At 40.3% G+C, this 22,253-nt stretch overlaps 1 protein-coding gene across 1 annotated transcript in view; it reads left to right on the forward strand.

Moving 5' to 3' along the window:
- Window positions 1-22,253, forward strand: part of LOC149078112 (uncharacterized) — a 62,681-nt gene that overhangs the window by 36,486 nt on the left and 3,942 nt on the right. Inside the window, exon 4 of the mRNA XM_089241703.1 lies at window positions 12,270-12,305. Coding sequence (XP_089097829.1) covers window positions 12,270-12,305 — 36 coding nt within the window. The remainder of the gene's footprint in view (window positions 1-12,269; window positions 12,306-22,253) is intronic.

Genomic DNA, 22,253 nt, shown 5'->3' on the forward strand with positions numbered 1-22,253 from the left:
CAGCGGCATAGGCTGGTTAAACACTGACCAAGCCTAGCTCATTGTTCATTTTCGAAATATTTTCTTCGAGAACTGTCTCCAAAGATACGCTGTTAAGATACTGTTGGCGTATTCCGACCATTGTATGGCCAGACGGATTGATAGATTGGGAGGGAAGGCGGTTTCGTTGACATGAGGTCGTTCTTTTTGGACCTGCCTTCTGATATAGCCTCCAACATTTGGCCGTCATTGCCAGGTGGTGTGGCTACACTACTTACCCATGACCAACCTTGGAAGGTAGGGTGGTAGGTTTATAGTGACAGAGCCTGGTCATGTTCGGTTAGACGCTCGGTTTCACGTCCAGCCTCAACTTTATGATGACTCCCAAGAAGAAAAAATATATAATTGTGCACTATACAAAAACACCGGTGTCTACCAAACTTATTTATTCACAGTAAACTCTAATTTTCTTCTTTCGGACCCACATTTCAAGCCACTAATTTGGATCCTTTGGTATATCCGTACTGGTTACCACCCAGATTGTCCATTCCAGTGCACCGTTGGATTGCGATATCGCCCACTTTGGAGAACACCGTTTTTAAGTCAGTTAATTTAATATATTAATACTCAAATTACCGTTATACACATATTATTATTATATTTTATGCTTGATTGAAGTAGCGGTTCCTGTTTCACGGTGGGCTCTGGGACCTCCGAACTTTGAAACGTAATAATAATAGCTCCACGTTTTATGATTTAATTTCTCTTGGCTTCTGGAAGCAATTCATTAGCGGAGAGAAGAAGAGACAGAAAAAGTAAAGGGTTATCCATAAAAAAAAATGTGAAGGAACAACGGGGTCCTTTAATAACATGCCTGGAAAAGGACTTTAAACACGACCGTGACGAACCTTCCTTGTAATTGTCCCTAACAGTAGTAATTACCGTTTTTTTCCCCCGACCGGTGGAGTAATGGAGTAATCTCTGGCATTGCATAAAGAATATTTTATACTATTTTTTGGTTTAAAAAAACCGTTGATTCTGTTTTATGAATATTTTTCTTCCTCCATAGTATGGATATGTTATAAAATGGCACCTAATATTGGCTCTTTCGAATGTATGATTCTTTCATGAATACTTTTTCCCCGTGTTGTAGAATATATGTCTAAGAAAAGTTCCTTACAAAGTATTCAGCGGCTCTGTTCCGGAAAATAAAGCCTATGAAATAGACCATAGATTTCTAACTGGTGTTATACGGAACCCCCTGGGATCCCCAAATTCTGGTTGTCCCGCGACAAGTTGAGCGCGACGAATTGACCTAGACCCCTCTTATAGCTAGGAACCCGAATTTGTTTCTTAGTTCCGTGGTGGCATCAAAATAATTGTAGTTTATAAGTATTTAAATTGGCTTCTCAGCATGATGTTTTGATGTTTATGACATAAAAATTTATAATCCGATCCGAGAATGCTCATTAAATTGTCAAACAATTTACCTGTATCTTTGAGATACTGCGGCAAACTTGTACAGCTACGAATTGGAGCTGCGACAAATTTGTACCGCGACGAATTGACACTGCGACAAATTTGTACCGCGACGAATTGACACTGCGACAAATTTGTATTGCGACGAATTGGAGCTGCGACAAATTTGTTCCGCGACGAATTGCCACTGCGACGAACTTGTATCGCGACAAATTGAGGCGCGACGAGTTGAGCGCGACAAGTTGAGTGCGACAAATTGACCGGCTACGCTATAGGGTCTAAGAGATGGTGAAGATTCCGATTGATGTCCCGTAATTCGGAGATACTTTGCACCTGGAGGGGTGATTTTACACCAATGCTGAAAAAAGGATTTAACGTTACCTAGTGGCTTTTCTGATAAGCATTTCTAAATACAGTAGACTCGGATTATCCAAATGTGGCGAAAGGGCGGGCCGGATAACAGAAAAGCCAGGGAGGAATTCTATAAATACTTACTTCCTTCCCCACGCATATCATCAAAATTATCCTTTTTATACCAAAACCAGCTTTTACTCATACTTTCTGACTTCTTAAGTACAGACGATTACTTAATAAATGCTTGTTATGTACTTCTGAGCTGTTCTGTTTTAAAAAATTTTAAATCAAAAGTTTACTTAAAAATTTACTGCGGAAAAATACCAAGAATAAAAATATCGCACGTATTTCAAGATGAACTTTATAATTAGTTTAAATTGCAAGAAACATAAAATCATAACACGCTAATCAGCGGTGTTTTTTAACCGACCCCGTGGGATAATTTTCATTTACTGTTATTTCATTAAGGACGCATTTAGTGTTGTCAAATTGTAATTTATTACTTCAATTTCTTATAATATGCAAATTATAAAAAACAACACATTATGGATCGACTAGGCCGGATAGTCGAGAGTCTACTGTACTTCCGCCCGACAGGAGACGGTATCTCATCTCATGTACATATTTGAGTAATTGATGCATTTATGATTTTGTAACTGAGAAAACTCTTGACTTTTTTCTATCCTTTCTTGGCAAAGTTCCAGCTGAAATTGAGCAGCACATGTATGTTTAGTGAACGATATCCAAAATATCGAATGGGAAATTCTCAAATATACTGGTTGACTGATAATGTCTCCTGTCGGTCAGAATCAAAACTGTTTGAGTATTATTGACTAGTCGCCAGGTAAACGTTGAGAGTCCCTTTTTCGACATTAGCGTAAAAAGCAACACCTGTAAGTCCAAATTAGCTCTGGATTACGTTGCGAGTTTGGAAACTTGCGTACTACTTGGGAAAGACGTCAGGTGAGATATATAACTAACAGCCTCGCATCATACACCAGGCCGACATGTCTCACTTAAACAAAGCCAGTGAATGAGACATGGATGATTCTCAATCACGGGAGATTGTTCTAATTGATTCGCGGTGGCAAAAAGTGCCGATTCCGATGGAAATCACTGGGAGGGGCTGTTCGCATGTGTGACATTTGCTGTTCAGCCTTTTGCTTTCGATGATTAAAACGGTGATGTATACAAACTTATGCAATTTATGTATAGTTCTGATATATAAACAGTAGATGATTTTCTGTTCATTTTCTTGCACCTGCACGCACACGCACTCGTCGTCAAGTTGCTATAGTTTCAATTTATCATTGTCTTTTTTTTAGTTTTGAAGTTCTAAATTGCCCATTTAACAACAAGAAAATTGGAGTACACCATGGTGAATGGGGCGGATCACATTAGTCAAAGTTGAGTTTTTTGAATGGGATTCTTTTAGAACAGGGTAGAAACTAAACTTATGTCATGTGATCCATTTAAGGCGGCATTCACCGACATGGTTTAAACTATAGTCACAATTTTTTGATAAGAGATCGACACGGAGAGATTGGTTTTAACCAATCTATGTTGATCTCTTATCCAAAGATTGTGACTGCAGTTTAAAACCATGTCGGTGAATACGGCCCTTAAGAGCATGACAATTTATTCTGATGGCGAAATTTTCAGATATAAAGCATCCAGTTGGTTAAGAGTATGGCTTCTGTCCGTTCTGACAGTTTATCATATCCAATTTCGAAGCTTAACGTAAGTGTTGCCACTATATATACGTTGCCACAAGTTACCACAAATAGTTTAAAAATTCATAAATATTGAAAGAATTGGTACATTTGAATGCGGTTTTGGCAAATAAATTATTCTCGCGAGGGGTGGGGGGGATTTTTTTTTGTTTTTGGTAGAGCAAAAAAAATTAGTTGAAATTTATGATCATAGAGGGTGCTGCACGAAAACAAATCATTTGAAATATGCTCATCAGAGAGTCCTATAAAATACAGCGTGTGCGCGATCAACACATGATTTCGGAATTTTCCTGTTACTGGCGCTTGCATAAGGCTTTCATTGTGATGTTGGTGAAGTTGCTTTATCTCAGCCATGAATCGCCGGCTGATACTTCACGAGCGTTTCGGACACGGGAGAGATTGAAAAAGTAGCTTTCTATGAAATTCTGCGATTTGCTTAAGTATAACGTTCTCTATCGACGGAAATTTCAACTATTTTTCTCATTCGTGTGTTAAAGGATTACTCTTTCATGAATACAGTTTTTACACAAATTGCATTTATTGAAAAAAATGCTCTGTTTTCTTTATAAATTTTTTTCTATTAATAAATTGATAAGACATTTGAAATTTTTGAAAGCTGGTTTGTGTTTTGAAGTTTTAACATTAATACACTTGTTTCAACTTGTGTCCACACTACAATTTTGAGTTCAGTCTGTGGATATTTATCCCAGTGAAAATGAAAGCTGTCCATAGAAATGTTAAAATTTTTGTCGGTAAGAAGCGCTGCTCAAAGGATTATCTATTGATACAGTAACACCCCTCAGATCCAATCACTCCTGTCGAACCTCCGTGCAGCGCCTCTGTCGACAAAAATTAGACCTAATATTTGATTTCTGTAATAAAAAAAATTCCCCTTTCGGAAGAATAACTTTCTCCCCAAAAACTCAATTCAAATATATACCAATTCCATCAATTAAAAACTAATTTAAAACCTGGGATGGCTCAAGCAAGGGGTGCGTCGCACCCGGTCGGTAGGTTGTAAGGACGACAGCCTACGCTTTTCTTTAGACACTTAGATGTTCAAAAATTTGAATAATAAAAATTCACAAGACACCAGCGCTATCACTCCTCTGAGCGATACCTTGAAAATATATACGGGGTGATTATAAAAAAACTATCCCGACATATGGGCCCCTAACTATCATACCATTCACAGAAACTGAATGAAATTTTGGCATAAGGTATTTTGAGGTATGCGCTCAAGAATGATATGGAAAACAACAGGGTCACTCTAACAGTTACGGTGAGAAAATTTCGAAAATATCAAATGGCAACACCAAGTTTTTCGCATTGGAATGCGATCTCCATACTGAAAAACACTAAATAGCGTTGGAATGGCACCTGTAGCACGAAAATCCCCGGAGCTAGGCAAGGAAAAAGGACTTTGTCGTGCACCAGAGCATTAATGTTCGTTTCATTCGTCACACCGTTTCCCAGCCTGATTAGTCCTCCACAAGGTCATGTGGAAAACACAATCAAATGCTTTATTTTATGCTGTTTCTCTGTCCTTATTGGCTGTCCTCACTTTTAGCCTATCTACCGCCGGTGATTTTCATGCTACAGTTGCCGTTCGAACGCTATTTAGGGTTTTTCACAATGGAGATCACATTCCAATACAAAAAGCTTGGTGTTGCCATTTGATATTTTCGAAATTTTCTCACTGTAACCGTAACTGTTAGAGTGACACTGTTGTTTTCCATATCATTCTTGAGCGCATACATCAAAATACCTTATGCCAAAATTTCATTCAGTTTCTGTGAATGGTATGATAGTTAGGGGCCCATATGTCGGGATAGTTTTTTTATAATCACCCTGTATATGTTTGGGAGAAACAGACAGGACCGGGGCCGTAATACCAGGAAAAAAAATGGACTCCGTCACACGGGGCAATAGCGCATTTTGGTGTCCCCATCCAGTCATTTTTCAGGAGCGTTCAAATAGAGGCAAAGAAAGAATTCTGTCTCACTTGTCCAGGGCCTGGAGCACCAGAACCCACGCGCACTCCCTTACTTTCTGCCCTAGGATCCTTGGAGTGGCATAGTTGAAAACACTGAACCAAAAAAACGGGACGTATAAGCAAGTATATTATGTTGGGTAAGAAATGATGTGTGACTTTGGACGGATAAAAAAAAGAATCAGTCCAGAGCACCCTAGGCTGAATCCATTTCAGCCTCGTACCATTGTCGAATTAGGGACGTCACTTGGGCTTGGCACCCGGATGGCAGGTGAACTCGAAGCCGGACCTGCTTAAAACTCTTTAATAATTTATCGGACACCCTGTATTCACACAGCTTTCTAATCGCAATATGCCTAGAAATTTTCGTAGTATGTTTCCGCACCTCGATGAATTTTGTTTCGCACCAAAGAGCAGCACAGTTGCACCGCACAAGTCCTGCACTGCACAACTAAAAAGTGTACACCCAAGTCATGATGTTTTGATCTGCCGTAGGCTGGGACAGAAAAATCCAAGATCAACAGCAGAGCGGAGGCTATCCGATCGTAATATCGAAAGGATCCAGTGGTGGCATCCCGTACCAACCACGGCCAACCGCTCAAGGCGGAGTCTTGCCGGCTCCACAACCATCGTTTCAGTCGGGAGAAAATAGGAGTCAGCTCGATGCGGTTTCCAGATCCGGTATGGCCCCGTCATCATCATCATCCGGTATGGCGAGGAGCGCGGATGGTGGATCCAGGGACACCAGTACCACAAGATCCGGCGTAAGCGACAGCGACGAGGCTATCGATGGAAGTTCTCCAGCTGAGGGAATCAACGCTGAAGGAGTCGATCCCGGGATTCCGACTGGTCCGCGAGAGACCAACGGCAGCAGCCCCATGCAGATGGATGCTGGCTCGGCTCCCAGCAGCACCAATATCGTGTCCGGCATCACTGGAATTATCGATGATATTATTCCGTCCACTGGTAGGTGCTAGGGTTTTTATTGTTGGTTCTCGAAAGGGAGCCCGGTTCCCGGTAGCACACGTTACGGTAAATGTGATAAATCCGGTTATTATGCATAATCGCCGACGATTCTGGAGAGTTTGATAATTTAAACTAAATTTATCACTTTTTACCGGTGATTATGCATCATACCCAAGTGTCGTTGATAAATATGATAAAATGTACAAAATTCATTACATTTGCCGGATATTATGCATAATCTATCTCGTATTGGTAAATATCCCGAATTGGTCCAATTGCCGTAATAAGATTTATTATTTTGATATAATAAAATTCCATTTAACGATCTTAAGTATAAATTAGCTATTACCAGCGATGCTCGGGTCTTACGATTTCTGGGTATTATAATCACCGGTAAAAGTGATAATTATTTTAGTATTTATCAAATTTGCTACTTATTTACCGCTTGGTCATTATGCTTAATCATTGGTGAAAGTGATAAATTTATCGAACTTGCGAAGACGATTCGCGATTATGCATAATAATCGATTTATCACACGCATTTTCCGTAATACATATGAGACAGGGGTACATACCGGGTTCGATGCCGGGGCAATTCATTTAGTAGCCGGACCGTATAGGCCAGGGGTTCTTAGCCCATGGGGCGCTAGGCAAGCGCCCGTCTGTAAAAACGGGAATGACTGTTTCACTGATTTCAAAAACTAAACATTTCTGTGATCAGGAATATTTAATAAAATCTTTGCCAATATATTAAAGATAGACTAGTGGGTCGCGATGTTGGTGATTTTGGGTCGCAGGTTAAAAAAAGGTTGAGAACCCTTAACGTAGACCGTATGTAGCACCAAACTGCATACACATTTTCCTATGATAACTTCACTTCAAATCATTTTAATATGAAAATTTCATAAAGCAATTTAATATTTCTAACTGTTAACCACCAAAATTTTCCATACAAATTTCACTTTAAAATTAATATATATATTAGTGATTTTATATCAGAAAGAATGACTATCACATCGAAGTTGAAAAGTCATAACAACTACGTATCATATGCGTGTAAAAAAATTCATCGCCAACAATTCACTACCACAAAATTCACGAAATTCACTAAAACGAAAATTCACCACTGGGGAAGATTCACTTCCACGCAAAATTCGACGACAAGAAATTCATCGACAAAGTCAGATAGTGAATGAATGGATGAGTCGGGGTGAATGGACCAGTGAGTTAAATAAGCAAGCGATGGTGAAAGTAAGCAAGTGAGTGATTGATCAAGGGAGTCAAGGTTAGTGAGTGAGGGAGTAAAACAGTGACTGAGCAAGTGAGTGGATGAATAAGCAAGTGAGTGATGAATAAGCAAGTGAGTGATGAATAAGCAAGTGAGTGATGAATAAGCAAGTGAGTGGATGAATAAGCAAGTGAGTGTGAGCAGGACGGCAAATGAGCGAGTGAGGAGAGCAAATGAGTGAGCAGGTGAATGAGTCACTCATACGGTTACTCACTCACGCACTAGCTTATTCACCAACTCAATCTGTCACTCACTCACTCATTTACTCACTTTCTCAATCATTCGGTCGCTTCATTTACTAATGACAAACTGTTATCGGTGAATTTCCCGTATATCACGCAGGTATTTAGTCTTGCGGTGCTACCTATTTCCATGTATTGGAATGAGCAAATGAGTGAGTCACTCATACGGTTACTCACTCACGCATTAGCTTATTCCCAACTCAGTCTGTCACTCACTCGCTCGCTCATTTACTCACTTTCTCTATCACTCGGTTGCTTCATTTACTAATGACGAACTGTTATCGGTGAATTTCCCGTATTATCACGCAGGTATTTAGTCTTGCAGCGCTACCTATTTCCACGCATTGGAACCTTCTCAAGGGCGTTCGAGTTTGTCTAATCTCGACATAGGGTTGTACTGTCTGAAAAATTTATGGCCAATTCTCTTCCCTTTTCATTGTACGCTGTATCTTTCCGTCGGACAGGTAAATCAATCTCTAAATGGCACCTCATCCAATTCCTGTCTCATTCCCTTCCGTTGGAAACACGCAATCCTTCATAAGCCTGGAGTAATCTTTTTGTTACCTGTCAATCTATCTATGATGAAGAAAGCTTCTAACAGTGGGGGGCTGAGCGTAGCTGAAGTGAAATGGAATATAATATTTAATAGTCTTAGTATTCCGCTGAGCACTTGTCATGGGAGGAAGCGCCGTCTTTAGGGTTGTTTCAAAAAGCACTATCTAATTTTAAAATGTTATCACTTGGAAACAGTGATGGATTGAAAGTTGGAATTGTGGAAAAGCTATCATTGCTCACACACAGCAAGATTTTTCAAAGCTTGTATAGTAGGGAAGCACAAGCCCGCCAAGGGTGCCATCCAGCGCACGGAAGGTGCTCCTTTAGAAAAATATTGATACCCACACACAACATACGAGATAAATGCTTGGGCTGACCATATTTCCTCCGTTGAAATACTGAAAATCGGATTCATACGGGACGTTGCCATCTATCGTCAAAAAAAAAATTGTCTAAGGTTGTCAATTATCGCTGAAAAATCGCCAATGGCGAGCAACACAGGGTTACTGTGGCTCGCATCGGATTAAAATTAAATTTTCCACAAAAAAGAAAGGGTGTGTTTGACAGATGTGTGAGATGAATATATTTACAAGGATAACGTCACTCTCCACTACCATAAGAAGGTTTTTTAACAACTGGCTGTTGCGAAGATATATTTTGGAAAGATAGATAGAGATAAAATAAGAAGAAACGATATGAAATGCTGTGGTTCCAAATATGACAAACTTTGCAGACAGTCTTACCAGACTACTCTCATGACGTCATGAACTCGGCAACCCGTGCGGGGCCTTCTATCTCTAGCAGGCGCTCGCTCTCCTCGGCTGGCAAGTATTTAATTGCGGTCCTCACCCTGACCAGAGATACAATATAACCAATTCTTATGTCTATGACCCTGACTATGCTTATAAAAACGGGATAGATAGATAGAACCACTCACAACCCCGGACTGATGCAAAGCACCTTACTTCCGTTACCTCAAAAGAGTACATGGACGGCCGGACCAGACTCAGGCCAAGCTCACAACTGCTGACGCTGCCACCAGATGGCGACTTATACAAGGATGACGTCACTCTCCGCTACCATGGCGTTCAACCGGAAAGTGAAAGGACATGGGTTCGATTCCCCGCAGGGGCAGTTGAATTTTCTATCTTTCCAAAATATATCTTCGCAACATCCAGTTGTTAAAAAACCTTCGTTTGAATATATTTATATGACTATAATTAATTACGATAGAGTCAAAGTGATCATAATATAAATTATGGAAATAATCTTAATTCTTGATTTAATTGAGGAATTAAAATTCAAAAAAAAACCTCGTTGAAAATACGAAAATGCAAAGAAAACGGGCAATTTATAAAAGAATGTTGGAAAGGACAAAATATTAAGGCGCGCGCACACACACACACACACACACACACATACACACAATAATGTACATACATACATATATATATACGATATACAGGGTGGGCAAAAAGTTTTGGAAAAAAGAAAAGGCTGTTTTTTTAGGGTTATTTTATCTATCTTAAAATGATTCCCGTGACCTAGAGATGCTAACCCTGCAAACCGTTTTTTATTTCGGTTATTTTTCTGGTTTTTTATGGATTTTTAAAGTTTTTACGGACTTTTTGCCCACCTTGCAGGGGCGTAGCCAGAAATTTCGTTCGGGGGGGGGGGCCCACTTTCATTTCGGGGGGGGGGACCAGACCCCCAAGTCCCCCTCACCCTCGCTACGCCCTTGCCACCTTGTGTGTATGTATATATACAACATAAGTTGCTGGCCCAAAAGAGTGATAGAATACGATGTATCTGGTCCGTGGACTAAAAAGGTTTTGCACCCCTGATCTATAAGCTCGAACAGTTGACCTGCGAGCCATACGCATCCGCTGCAGTGAGACATTGCAGGGAAGTCGCTTCAAACACCCCCCCCCCTTCCTTTACTAGGCAAGGTGACCCCATTTCGAAGTTATTGTGACTTGATCTGACTCATGTTTACGAAGGACAGCATTAGCCACTGTTCAAAGGACATTAAACCGAGACTGTGATGTCATTTATTAGCCAAAGTCGTAAGTTATTTCACAAACCGGGGCTTATTTGAAATTCCAGGCCTTCCCATCAAACGAACTACTTGTTTCATCTTACAATCTCTGTCACTGTCTCTAAGGCCGGGACTACACTATAAAAGTATGGTAAAAGATCTTTTACAAAACAGCCAACAAGTCTATTGGTTACACTCGCTCGAATATAACCGATGCGTTTACTCAGGGCCGTAACTAGGACTTTTGCCGCCCTTAACACATTTAAAATTATATAATTTTGTAACGGTGTTCTTTGTTCCCACCTAAAAAGTTCCGCCCCCTACATTTTTCCGCCGGGGCAGTTGCACCCCCCCCCCCCACTCCAGTTACGGCCCTGCGTTTAATGGTCATTTTTCAAGTTTTATAAAAGAACTATAGCAAATCCTTCTAGTCTTTTTCTAATACCTTTCATAGTGCAATCCCGTCTAAGTCACGATGTGATTTCAAAACCAATGAGTTTTATGAAACTTGAGTTTTCTGAATTTCTGAAACACCCTGTGCACATCACATTGTCTTGCAGTTGATGGATTACTTTGAATGATTTCGTATTATATGTCTACTATGAGTGAAACAAAGAGATAATTATAACATTGGCATGATTTTGGTTGCGATTATTCGGATTATAAAATTCGCACGTCCTGATCAAGTGAGGACTAAGCCTACCATAGGAACACATTTTCCTCTGTGACCACACATCTTTGTTCTATTTCTTTCTTTCTTTCTTTTTTTTCCACGAGTGATGGTCACGTTTCCAGTGCAATTCGTATGTAAACAGCAGTCCTCAATTACCATCTGTAGATAATGCACCGAAACGGAACCTGCCATTCTTAAGTGCGTCCTGTCCGCCCAGAATTTCTCAACACTCTACACAAGACGCTGGAAACACTACCATTAACTGACTGAAACAGAAAAGAAGAAGAAGGGATATAAGATATAACCCGCGTATCAATGCTTTCCTTTAATTAATATTAACCGGGGGCTTGTTCTAAGGTCCTAGTGGGATTGGAGCGGGAATCGTAACATCGAGGGCGAGAGACACTCGGGACAGAAGAAAACGAATACCATTAAATGATATCTTCTGTGAGATTTAATGCAGGGGGGAGAAGAAAAGAGATATGACCACACAAGGAGTCGCGATATTAGGGTTCATGAAATTACTACCTTCGGTGATGTGGCTATGGTTCCACTCGTATTATTCTGCTACTCGATATCGGATACAGTATCGCGAAATGAAAAAGAAACTGTCACGAGATTCATGGAAAAGGGTGAAATCAATTTTTCCACATCAGTCGCCGTCGTTCGTGGTAATGAAATTCATACGAAGGCCGATGCATCACGTATTGTTTATTGATCGGCGTAACGATAATATCGTAAATTCCACAAGAGTAAGGCTTCAACACGGTGTTTAAATGATATTTATATCCGAAATGGTTATCGATACGTCTTGTTTTATACCTAATAATGGGGGCATATTTATGCTGATCGTGATCGATATTGAATTTCACAAAATCAGCAGTATCAGATTTTTCATTGTTTTTTTTTCCTTCTTTGTGTGGCAAATTGATTGATCTGTTTTTTCTGTCTTTTAACATGTGAATACAGACAGAGAGAAGCAGTACGAGACGCCTGTATCACCAGGTAAGTTAGCCTGTTTCAGTTATATCAAAATTGGATGGTTACCCAGAACTCTATCACTGAAATGAGAGGGAGGGATATATCATAAGACAAACAGTTTTTATTTAAAGGAACCTAGGTTACCAAAGGTACCAAATGATCTTTTTATTCAGCGCATGTCAACATGGAATTTAAGCCACTGGCGTCAAAAAAAAAAGAAGGAAAAAAGGGTCTACCCCTACCACTACGCACACACTGTTATAATAGAGAGTAAAGGGGACGCTATTTTCCCCTTCCGTGATCACCTGTGACTGAAAGGAAAAATATCTCTACTGCTCACCGTGATATGAGCAAGGTTTCTATATTTTGGTGACTTCAGAAGTGACTCGATGCACGTATCCCCTCTGATAAGTTGTGGCTCTGGGTTCTATCACAATTTTGTATTTGTGTGTGTCTCTTAACGTGTAAAATCGTCTATTTCATTTTAGTGGAAGAGTTCTGGGCCACTCCGGGTCGATTAAATACAACATATTTTCGAATGCATCTTTTAAGACGGAAGAAGGGTCCATCTGATGGTGTGATAGAATTAAATAAAGCAACCTGTAAGGAAGCCTGAGTGAACTTGTGTTCATTAGGAAAAACTTCCCTCAGGCACTAAACTTCTTGAGAAGAAATCAGTCATCGTCCGTGAAACAGAACATTAATTCCAGAATCAGAATTTTGAGGTGATTCCTGGCACCTCAAAGTGGGCCATCAATCACCATAAGGACTGGGAGCCCCGTTTGAAGAGATAGACAAGAGAGTATTGTATATGTGTAAAATGTGTTTGTGTGAGTTGAGGAAAGTGGGTCAAAATTGGGGTTTTAAGTTTGAAAGGTTTAAATTTAAGATTAACAAGTGGTAAAATGCCGCCACTACCTTCAGATATTATTATTATTAGCGTTTGGTTAGAAGAAAGCCTTTTGTCGGGCAACGTCTTGATCTTTGATGCTTTCGTCTCCCATTGGCTGAGAACTTTAGTTGCTTTGCTACAGTGACACAAATGAAAGTTGCTTAAGGTTGAATAGAAGCTGCATCGAAAACTTCATCTCAGAGGCGAAATTAGCTAATTTTTATTGCACGAAAATGTCAGGTGTATGTGCTTTGTGAAATCCTGCCGCACCCATCAGATAAGGGGGCCGTTCAAGTATTACGTCATCATCGATGGGGGGGTGGGGGGGCTTCCGATTTGCTGACTTTTAATGACAAGGGGGGAGGGGGGTTTGGATAATGAATGCTTACGTCATCAACCACCCCTTATGAAAATATGAGTTAGGATTCAGAGCTGATGACGAGATTTTGCTGACAAGGGGGGGGGGGGTCAAAAATGGCTAAAAATTTGCTTACGTAATACTTGAACGGCCCCTAAACTTCTTCGTTTCAACAAATCCGCTTAAATTATTCTTTATTTCATTTCTTTTTGGGGCCCACGTAAAATGATTTCCTTAATTGCAAAGCATGCAATGGTGCGAGTTTTCGATATCGGAATCTTCTTGCCCATGTTACGATTCCGATGACATGATTGAGTTTTATCTTTCCAAGTAACGAGACCAATCCAGTAAAAGAAATTTCCCTATCAGATGCTCACAAAATAACATTCAGAGTAAAGAGTAATCGGAATATAAAATAATTGTCGGTTACGAAATCATTTTCCCGATCGAATCACGAAAACCGTGATCGAAAGCCACGTGCTGACGCAACTGAAACAAATTTTTGGGGGACCGCCCACGTAATTATGAAATGATTAGAAATCGCGCGGTGAAGGGCGAGAAGAGTTTTCGCATTTGAATGGCATCGAATAGCCAAAAATAAGAAATTTAATGTCCCTCTGGATGGAGATTTAATCTCGATGTATCATTACCTTTATTTCCATTCCGAATGGAGATGAATAGCATGAACCTGTCATCGGCCTTTCGCGCCCTTTGGTTAGGCAGCCATGCGCCTCGGAATAGCTGCTCGCATTCGTGCGTACTTTTTTTTTTATGTGCGCGTATGTTTTTTATACGCACGTGATGACTTCATGCTACATACTTAGACGACCGACTCTCATTCCGTATTCAGTTCGACGTCTCGTTCCCATTGGTGCATGCTTTTTATGGGCACTCCGAGAGTGTGAAGAAGATGGAATATCTTCTCTCTATTAAATATGTACATATACCAAGGGCTGTGTGAGGTCTGCCGTTGATGTTGTTTTCCTCCTTTTCATTAGGGCGGTGAGTCGGAATTATCTCGGAAAATCGCGATTGCCGTCTTAATTCCTCATTTGAAGACACGCTCCGTCAGACACGAGTGGACGGGGCCTTGGACAAGTACTCGGTGGACCTATTCCATATTCTCGATGCCTCCACAAAATTTCCGTTTCATAAAGACGTCTGTTAGTGCGTTACATGACATAACATCGTTTCTATGACGTTAGGGCGATTCTGACTTATGGGATGCGAACTCCAAGGGAGGGGATAAGAGCGCACTTAAATCTTTGAGCGGTGTTTCCCAAAGTAGGTAATATCGCCCCCTGGTGGGCGACGGAATGGTCTGGGGGTGGGAAGCTATTACACGCGTAGCATAGGATCGTATGTGTTGGTTTGAGTCGGGGTGACGATGGAACAAAGAAGTTTGGGAAACTGTCTTTAGAGGAAGCCCTAGAGGAAACCTTCTTAGACCAGGGGTTTTCAACCTTTCAGACATCCGCACCACATTGAAACTTCTTAAGAAGCCCATGGGCCACCAACCTGAGGTATGGGGCCGTTCAAGTATTACGTAAGCAAATTTTTAACCATTTTTGTCCTCCTTGTCAGCAAAACTCTGACCCCTCTCTCCCCTTGTCAGCAATATTTCGTCATCAGTTCTGCCCCTCTGAATCCTAACGCATATTGGTGGGATCAGAGACGTATATGGGGTGGGGGGCATAGGGGGGGCTCGTGCCCCCTCCCCCTCCCACGATCAAAAATTTATTTTTTTAAATTTGAAATTTCGGAACACAATACCTTTATATGTTATTATAATAAATTTCTGTTAATTTCAATGTTATTTGAGGGCAATGAACACAAAATTTATTTTTAATAAATTCATCGCGACCCACTCTCTAAGCCATACAATGATAAATCACATGAAGGCCCTTTGCCCGCGAACCAAATATGGCCCCGGGGAGTTATCTGATGCGGCCTGCCCTCCTCAAACCTAATTTTGTTTAAAGAAATGAACTAAGCGGCACATTTACAGATCGCTTAAGTGTCCCGTGGTATAATTCCAGAGCATTTAAGCGGCCCGTGGCAAATTTTCAGATCACTTAAATAACTCGGACACAGTTCCAGAACACTTAAATGATCCTTGACACATTTAAAGATCCCTTGATTAACATGTCACGTATTTTTAGAGCACTCTCATGTGGCCCCCAGTGCGGTTCTACATCACTCAAGTTACCCGCGGCACATTGTCAGATTATTTATGTGATCCGCGGCATATAATTACGGTTCACTTGAGTAATGTGTGGCACAGTTCCAGAGCACTTAAGCGGCCCGGACACATTTCCAGATCACTTGGATCCGCGGAACATCTAGAGATTACTAAAGCGGCTCTGTAGGGGACTTATCAATAGGGATAATGTTAGTTCAGGTGCCTATCGAAAGGGTTTTCTCGTTTTTGGCGCACCGAGTAAGATGCCATTGAAAATATTTCATATTTTCATAAAGGGTGGTTGATCACGTAAGCATTATCCAAACCCCCCCCCCCCTTGTCATTAAAAGTCAGCAAATCGGAAAGCCGGCTATGGTGGTCGAGTGGTCATAGTGACGGGTTCAAACCCCACCGTCGCCATAGTGGTGGTCGGCTGAAGTTCGTTTCCTGTGGTTCCCAACTTCAAGGCGCGAATGCGAGCCGATCTCCCCTTTGTAAAGTCTCGCCGCAGAGAGCAACAGACCTACAAGCAGTACAAATGCAATTCAATCATAACACATCACTCACTTCCCTTCTGAAATATAGATGGCAGCACGACACATAACAAGCATTACACAGAAACAAACTCCACGTCAGGTTTCACTACACGTACACTCACATTTCCGCATGCACCAATTCGTTAGAGGTTCCACAGAGGAATATGGACGGGGTGCATGTATGGTGTCGTAGTAGTAGCAGCAAATCGGAAACTTCCATCGATGATGACGTAATACTTGAACGACCCCTAGTTAGAATTATATAACATTGAATATACATATTTACAGTGTTTTATCTTAACAGAGGGGTCAACAGGTGACTTCGTGTATTCTGAAATTATCTCTTATTAACTGTAACTTACAAATCTGTAATAATTTATTCCCGAAATTCTGTAATACTTAAAATATTACTTTCATTAATTCTGAATTAATGAAAGAAATTAATTATGGAATTGTTATTTTTTTCTATCAATTATGAAATAACTTTTATCGTTAATTCTGAAATTATTTCTTTCACTAATTCTGAAAATATTTGTGTCAAAAATCATTTCTTTCAGTAATTCTGAGAAATTGTTCTTCTCCCGTTAATTAGAAAGTTTTAACAATTCCGAAAAGTGATAATTTCAATCTGAAAAAATTATTTCTTTCAAAAATTCTGAAATTATTTTTTCCATGAAGGTGTTTTTCTGAAGTTAGATATGAATTTTTAGGTGCCAACTTTTCCCGCAAAAACTGTTTGGGCCTCATGCTCCGTCTCTCAGTGGCCCTGTTGGCGTAATCGAATCGTTATGTTTTTTAATCGTCTCTCTTCAATGTTTCTACTATTTCCTAAAGCAGTCGGAGAGGCCACGGCAAAAAAGTTCCGAGAGCCAAATGTGGCCCGCGGGCCATACGTTGGAAACCCTTGTCTTAGACTAAAACAGATATTTAAAAATGCCTCTCGAATTAGTGTTATGGGGTGTAATTACTGGATTTATATATATATACTAGCTGATACCCGGCGACGTTGTCCGCCCCGTAAAACATTTATATACGTATAGCTTATTAAATATTTATTAATCAAAAAAATTTCTGCATCAAGTAAGAAAAAATTACTTTTATTTTTAAATATTTTAATTAAAATCTGCAGGATACAGAACTAAATGTCTGTGACAGTGTCAACCGATTTGCAAGATGTGGAGTCTCCTGGAATAATTTGTTCGTTGATCTTGTTCACACTGTAATTTTTCGGTGCCAGAATCGTTCTCAGAAAGCCACTCATGGTTTTGGTCATTTTGTTGAATGTTTGGAAAGACTTTGTCTGCAAGTTCTTGAACTGAGTTTAACAACTGGCAAAATCCATCTGGGAACGTAATCGGTCCAGTGCTTGGGTCTACTGGTTGGTCAACTGATGTGAAAATGATAGCAGTGCTGAATCATTTTGCAGTTGAACTCGCATGTTAGTGGATAATGATAATTTTTTAACTTCGTGCCAGAGTGCTGATGATTTGAGGCAAGCATTGAGTTCATCAGTTGGCGTTGAACATTTTTATTCCCAGTTTTGTCAGCGATGTCATACGTCCAGCTTGTGCAGCGAATATTATTCAAACGCCTTTTAAGAATTTTTTAAATTGAAACTATACCTATACGATGGGCGGTTGATGAGATAAAGGTCGCATTAGCACTTACAGGATACCCTGTATATAGGCTAGCAGAAATACCCGGCGCTCTTCCCGGGTTTTCTTCAATTACTGGGAGGATTGGAAATGTGACAAACCGTTATAAATGAATAAACTTAATTAAGAAAAAATTACTTTTATTTTTAAATATTTTAATTAAAAACTTCAGGCAATCGCTTGTGGATACACAATATTTTTTGTTTTTCCCTCTGGTGTGTAGATGTACAAATTTTTGGGATTACCAAATTGCGAACAGGCGACGCAAAGCTGTCCGTGTGAAAAACAGGGCTCATGTAGGTTGATACCTGCCACTGCTAACAACTGGCCTTGCGCTCTGTTGATTGTCATGGCAAAAGTTAAACCAATCGGGAATTGTAATCGCTTGAAAGTGAATGGCATTTCTTCAGTGATAATTGGGATACGTGGAATGAAGACGTCTTCTCCTCCAGCACATCCAGTTAGAATCGTTGCTTCAATGATGTAAGTGTGCAATTTCTTCACGCAGAGTCTGGTGCCATTGCAGAGTGTATCGGCGTCTCAAAATTTCTTAAAAGCATTATAGGTGCTCCGACTTTGAGGGTCAAGATGTGTGGTGGCACACCTGGAATATCCAAAGAGTTTAGAAATTCTGCAGGATACAGAACTGTCTGCGCTTTGTCTGTGACAGTGTCAAGCGATTTGTAAGATGTGGTGTCTTCCGGAATAATTTTTAGGATTTTTTCATTGATCTTGTTCACACTGTCATTTTTCATTGCCAGAATCGCTCTCTCACAAAGCCACTCATGGTTTCGGTGATTTTGTTGAATGTTTGGGAAGACTTTGTCTGCAAGTTCTTGAACTGAATTTAACAACTGGCAAAATCCATTTGGGAACGCGTAATCAGTCCAGTGTTTGGGTATACGGGAATTCTTCCATTGTCAAGTTTGATCAACTGATGTGAAAATGATAGCAGTGCTGAGTCATTTTGCAGTTGAACTCGCATGTTGGTGGATAATGATAACTTTTTAACTTCGTACCAGAGTGTCAACTTTGTGCCAGAGTTTTTTAAATTGAAACTATACCTATACGATGGGCGGTTGATAAGATAAAGGCCGCATTATCACTTACAGGACACCGTGTATATAGGCTAGCAGAAATACCCGGCGCTTCCCGGGTTTTCTTCAATTACTGGGAGGATTGAAATGTGACAAACCGTTATAAATGAGTAAACTGTTATAATAACAGAATTGAAGGTGTGACAAACCATTGTAAAGGCATATATACACGTCTGAAACGCATTGTTGGAAACCACGGTAACCAAAGTAAACGTTCCGTAAGTAATTGTTGAGGCCCCAATACCATTGTTGCCCGACAGTTTTTCGCCCATTTCGGGCATTTGCCCAGCTCTGACGAAGTTTTAAAGTAGCCTACGGTTCAATCCCGGACCTGTTTGGTATATATGCAAAACCTGGCGACGATCGGTCTAAAACTGTAGATTTGTATAAAGAGCATACATACATACATACATACTTTCACATTTATATATAAGATATATATATATATATATATACGGGGTGATTATAAAAAAACTATCCCGACTTATGGGCCCCTAACTATCATACCATTCACAGAAACTGAATGAAATTTTGGCATAAGGTATTTTGAGGTATGCGCTCAAGAATGATATGGAAAACAACAGTGTCACTCTAACAGTTACGGTTACAGTGAGAAGATTTCGAAAATATCAAATGGCAACACCAAGTTTTTTGCATTGGAATGCGATCTCCATACTGAAAAACACTAAATAGCGTTGAAATGGCACCTGTAGCACGAAAATCCCCGGAGCTAGGCAAGGAAAAAGGACTTTGCCGTGACTTTACCAGAGCATTAATGTTCGTTTCATTCGTCACACCGTTTCTTCGGCTGAGATCCCAGCCCGATTAGTCCTCCACAAGGTCATGTGGAAAACACAATCAAATGCTTTACTTTATGCTGCTTCTCTGTCCTTATTGGTTGTCCTCACTTTTAGCCTATCTACCGCCGGTGATTTTCATGCTACAGTTGCCGTTCGAACGCTATTTAGGGTTTTTCACAATGGAGATCACATTCCAATACAAAAAACTTGGTGTTGCCATTTGATATTTTCTCACTGTAACCGTAACTGTTAGAGTGACACTGTTGTTTTCCATATCATTCTTGAGCGCATACATCAAAATACCTTATGCCAAAATTTCATTCAGTTTATGTGAATGGTATGATAGTTAGGGGCCCCCATATGTCGGGATAGTTTTTTTATAATCACCCTGTATATAGCATGCTTAAAAATTGTACTTATCATATGACGTTCATCCCGTAAGGAGATCAAGGTGTAGGATCATCAATCCCCGCTGTGGCTTTGCTTCTGATTTACATTGTCAACAGTTTGCAGGGGTTAAAACATCTTTTGGCACATCAGATTACACATCTTTCAAAAATAAATCTCGAAGATTGCAAATATTCTCAATACATACAATATTAAACAATTCTATTACACTAAAGAGACCCACTTTGACACAAATTGCAAAAGTTACCAATGTTTTACAACATAAGTTTACAGCATATCTTACAACATATTTCCAGTAAGAGGAAAAATGATGTGTATATACATGAAAAAAATCTCAATGTCACCAGAACCATTCAATGTGACTGTTAAACATGCAATAAACATTCCGTGGTACACGTGAGTTTCTTTGCTGCGCAGAAAAAAGATTTCCCATATTGTATGAGGTAGCATATTTTTTTTCATTCCGCAAAACACATATCGAAATTCTGAATAATTCTAATGATATTATTTATTATTTATGTAGCCAATATGCGAGAGAAAGCATTGAATTAGGGTAACCAGAAATTCTCTCTCTCTCTCCCTCCTGAACGTGGATATGAGGACGCATGCGAGCATCTTTGGCCAAGTGCCTTACATATGTTTGCGAGTAATGGCACCGCTACACCTTCAATGAACAATTTCTTTACAACCAAAACAGACACCACACCTCCAGTGCTTTGTAGGGTATTTATTAATTATCAACACCATTGAGAGCTGTTTCGCTCATATTGTTTGTTTTTGAATTGAAGAAGGAAGATATTGCCTGATTCTTTAATAAGAGATACTAAGCCCCAGCCCAGCAAACACAGTTCGCCATACGGGGTTCCCCGACTACTACACTTAAGTATTATATTTTACATTGTAATTATCACACTGCAGATATACATTCACATATCATCATATGAGTCCGACAATCATTTGATCTTCAACATAAGGAAAACCTGTATACACATAGGGTCAGCTGAAATATACAAAAGCAAATCAGTCCGTCAATCAGCCAACTTTCCACGAGATCGAAGAACACTGTGATACAAGTTATATTTGAGTCAATTTCTTTATTATGATTCTTTAATAAACTACCCCAGCGCGGTCTTGACGCATTGGCCCGCCAAGCACGGCCCTGGGGCTGGAGGGGGGAGGGCTTTTCTGGTACATAGGAGCACTCCACGATAATGGGATCAGTTGCTATAATAAATCGCAGGACATTCAGATTTTTGCGCTCGCTCTAGGTCACTCCCTCGGTCATTCAAATGGTTGCACACGTTCTAGGTCGAAGATGCTCAACTTTTAGAAGAGTGCGCGGCCATATTTCGTTGGTTTAAAAACGCATCACGGGCTACTTAAATGATCTGGAAGTGAAGCGCGGACCACTTAAGTTATTTGTGAAGCACCGCGAGTAATTTAAAGGATGTGCAACTGCACTGTGGACAACTTAAGTGCTCTGGAACAGTGTCACGAGTCACTCAAGTGTTCTGTAAACATGCCGCGGGTCACTTAAGTGATCTGCAAATGTGCCATGGACATTTTAAGTGGTGCGGAACTGCACCACGGGCCGCTAAGTGATCTGGAAATGTAACGAAGACCAATTGAACGACTTGGAAATGTAACGAAGACCAATTGAACGACTTGGAAATGTAACGAAGACCAATTGAACGACTTGGAAATGTGACGCAGACCTCTGAAGTGATTTGGAAATGTGTCGCGGACCCCTTGAGCGATTTGAAACTTTACCACACGCAACTTAACTCTGGAACTGTTTCGCGAGTTACTCGAGTGATCTGCAAGTGTGCTGTGGGTCACTTAAATGATGCGGAACTGCGCCGCAGGTCACTTGAGTGATCTATTTTTAAGTGTGCCGTTTCATTTTCACAAAATTACACATTTCACCCGCGGGCCATGGGTGGAGCAATGAGTGTTTGCTTGAGTTGAGGGCGTTGAGATGAAAAAATTTCCGAAGAGGAGAGGGGGGAGGGCGATGGAAAAAAAAGTTTCGGAAACTGCTCCA

The sequence above is a fragment of the Pholcus phalangioides genome, unplaced genomic scaffold (assembly GCF_987345545.1).
Source record: "Pholcus phalangioides strain wild (caught in Gottingen) unplaced genomic scaffold, Ppha-v1.0 ptg000014l_1, whole genome shotgun sequence".
NCBI lineage: Eukaryota > Metazoa > Arthropoda > Arachnida > Araneae > Pholcidae > Pholcus > Pholcus phalangioides.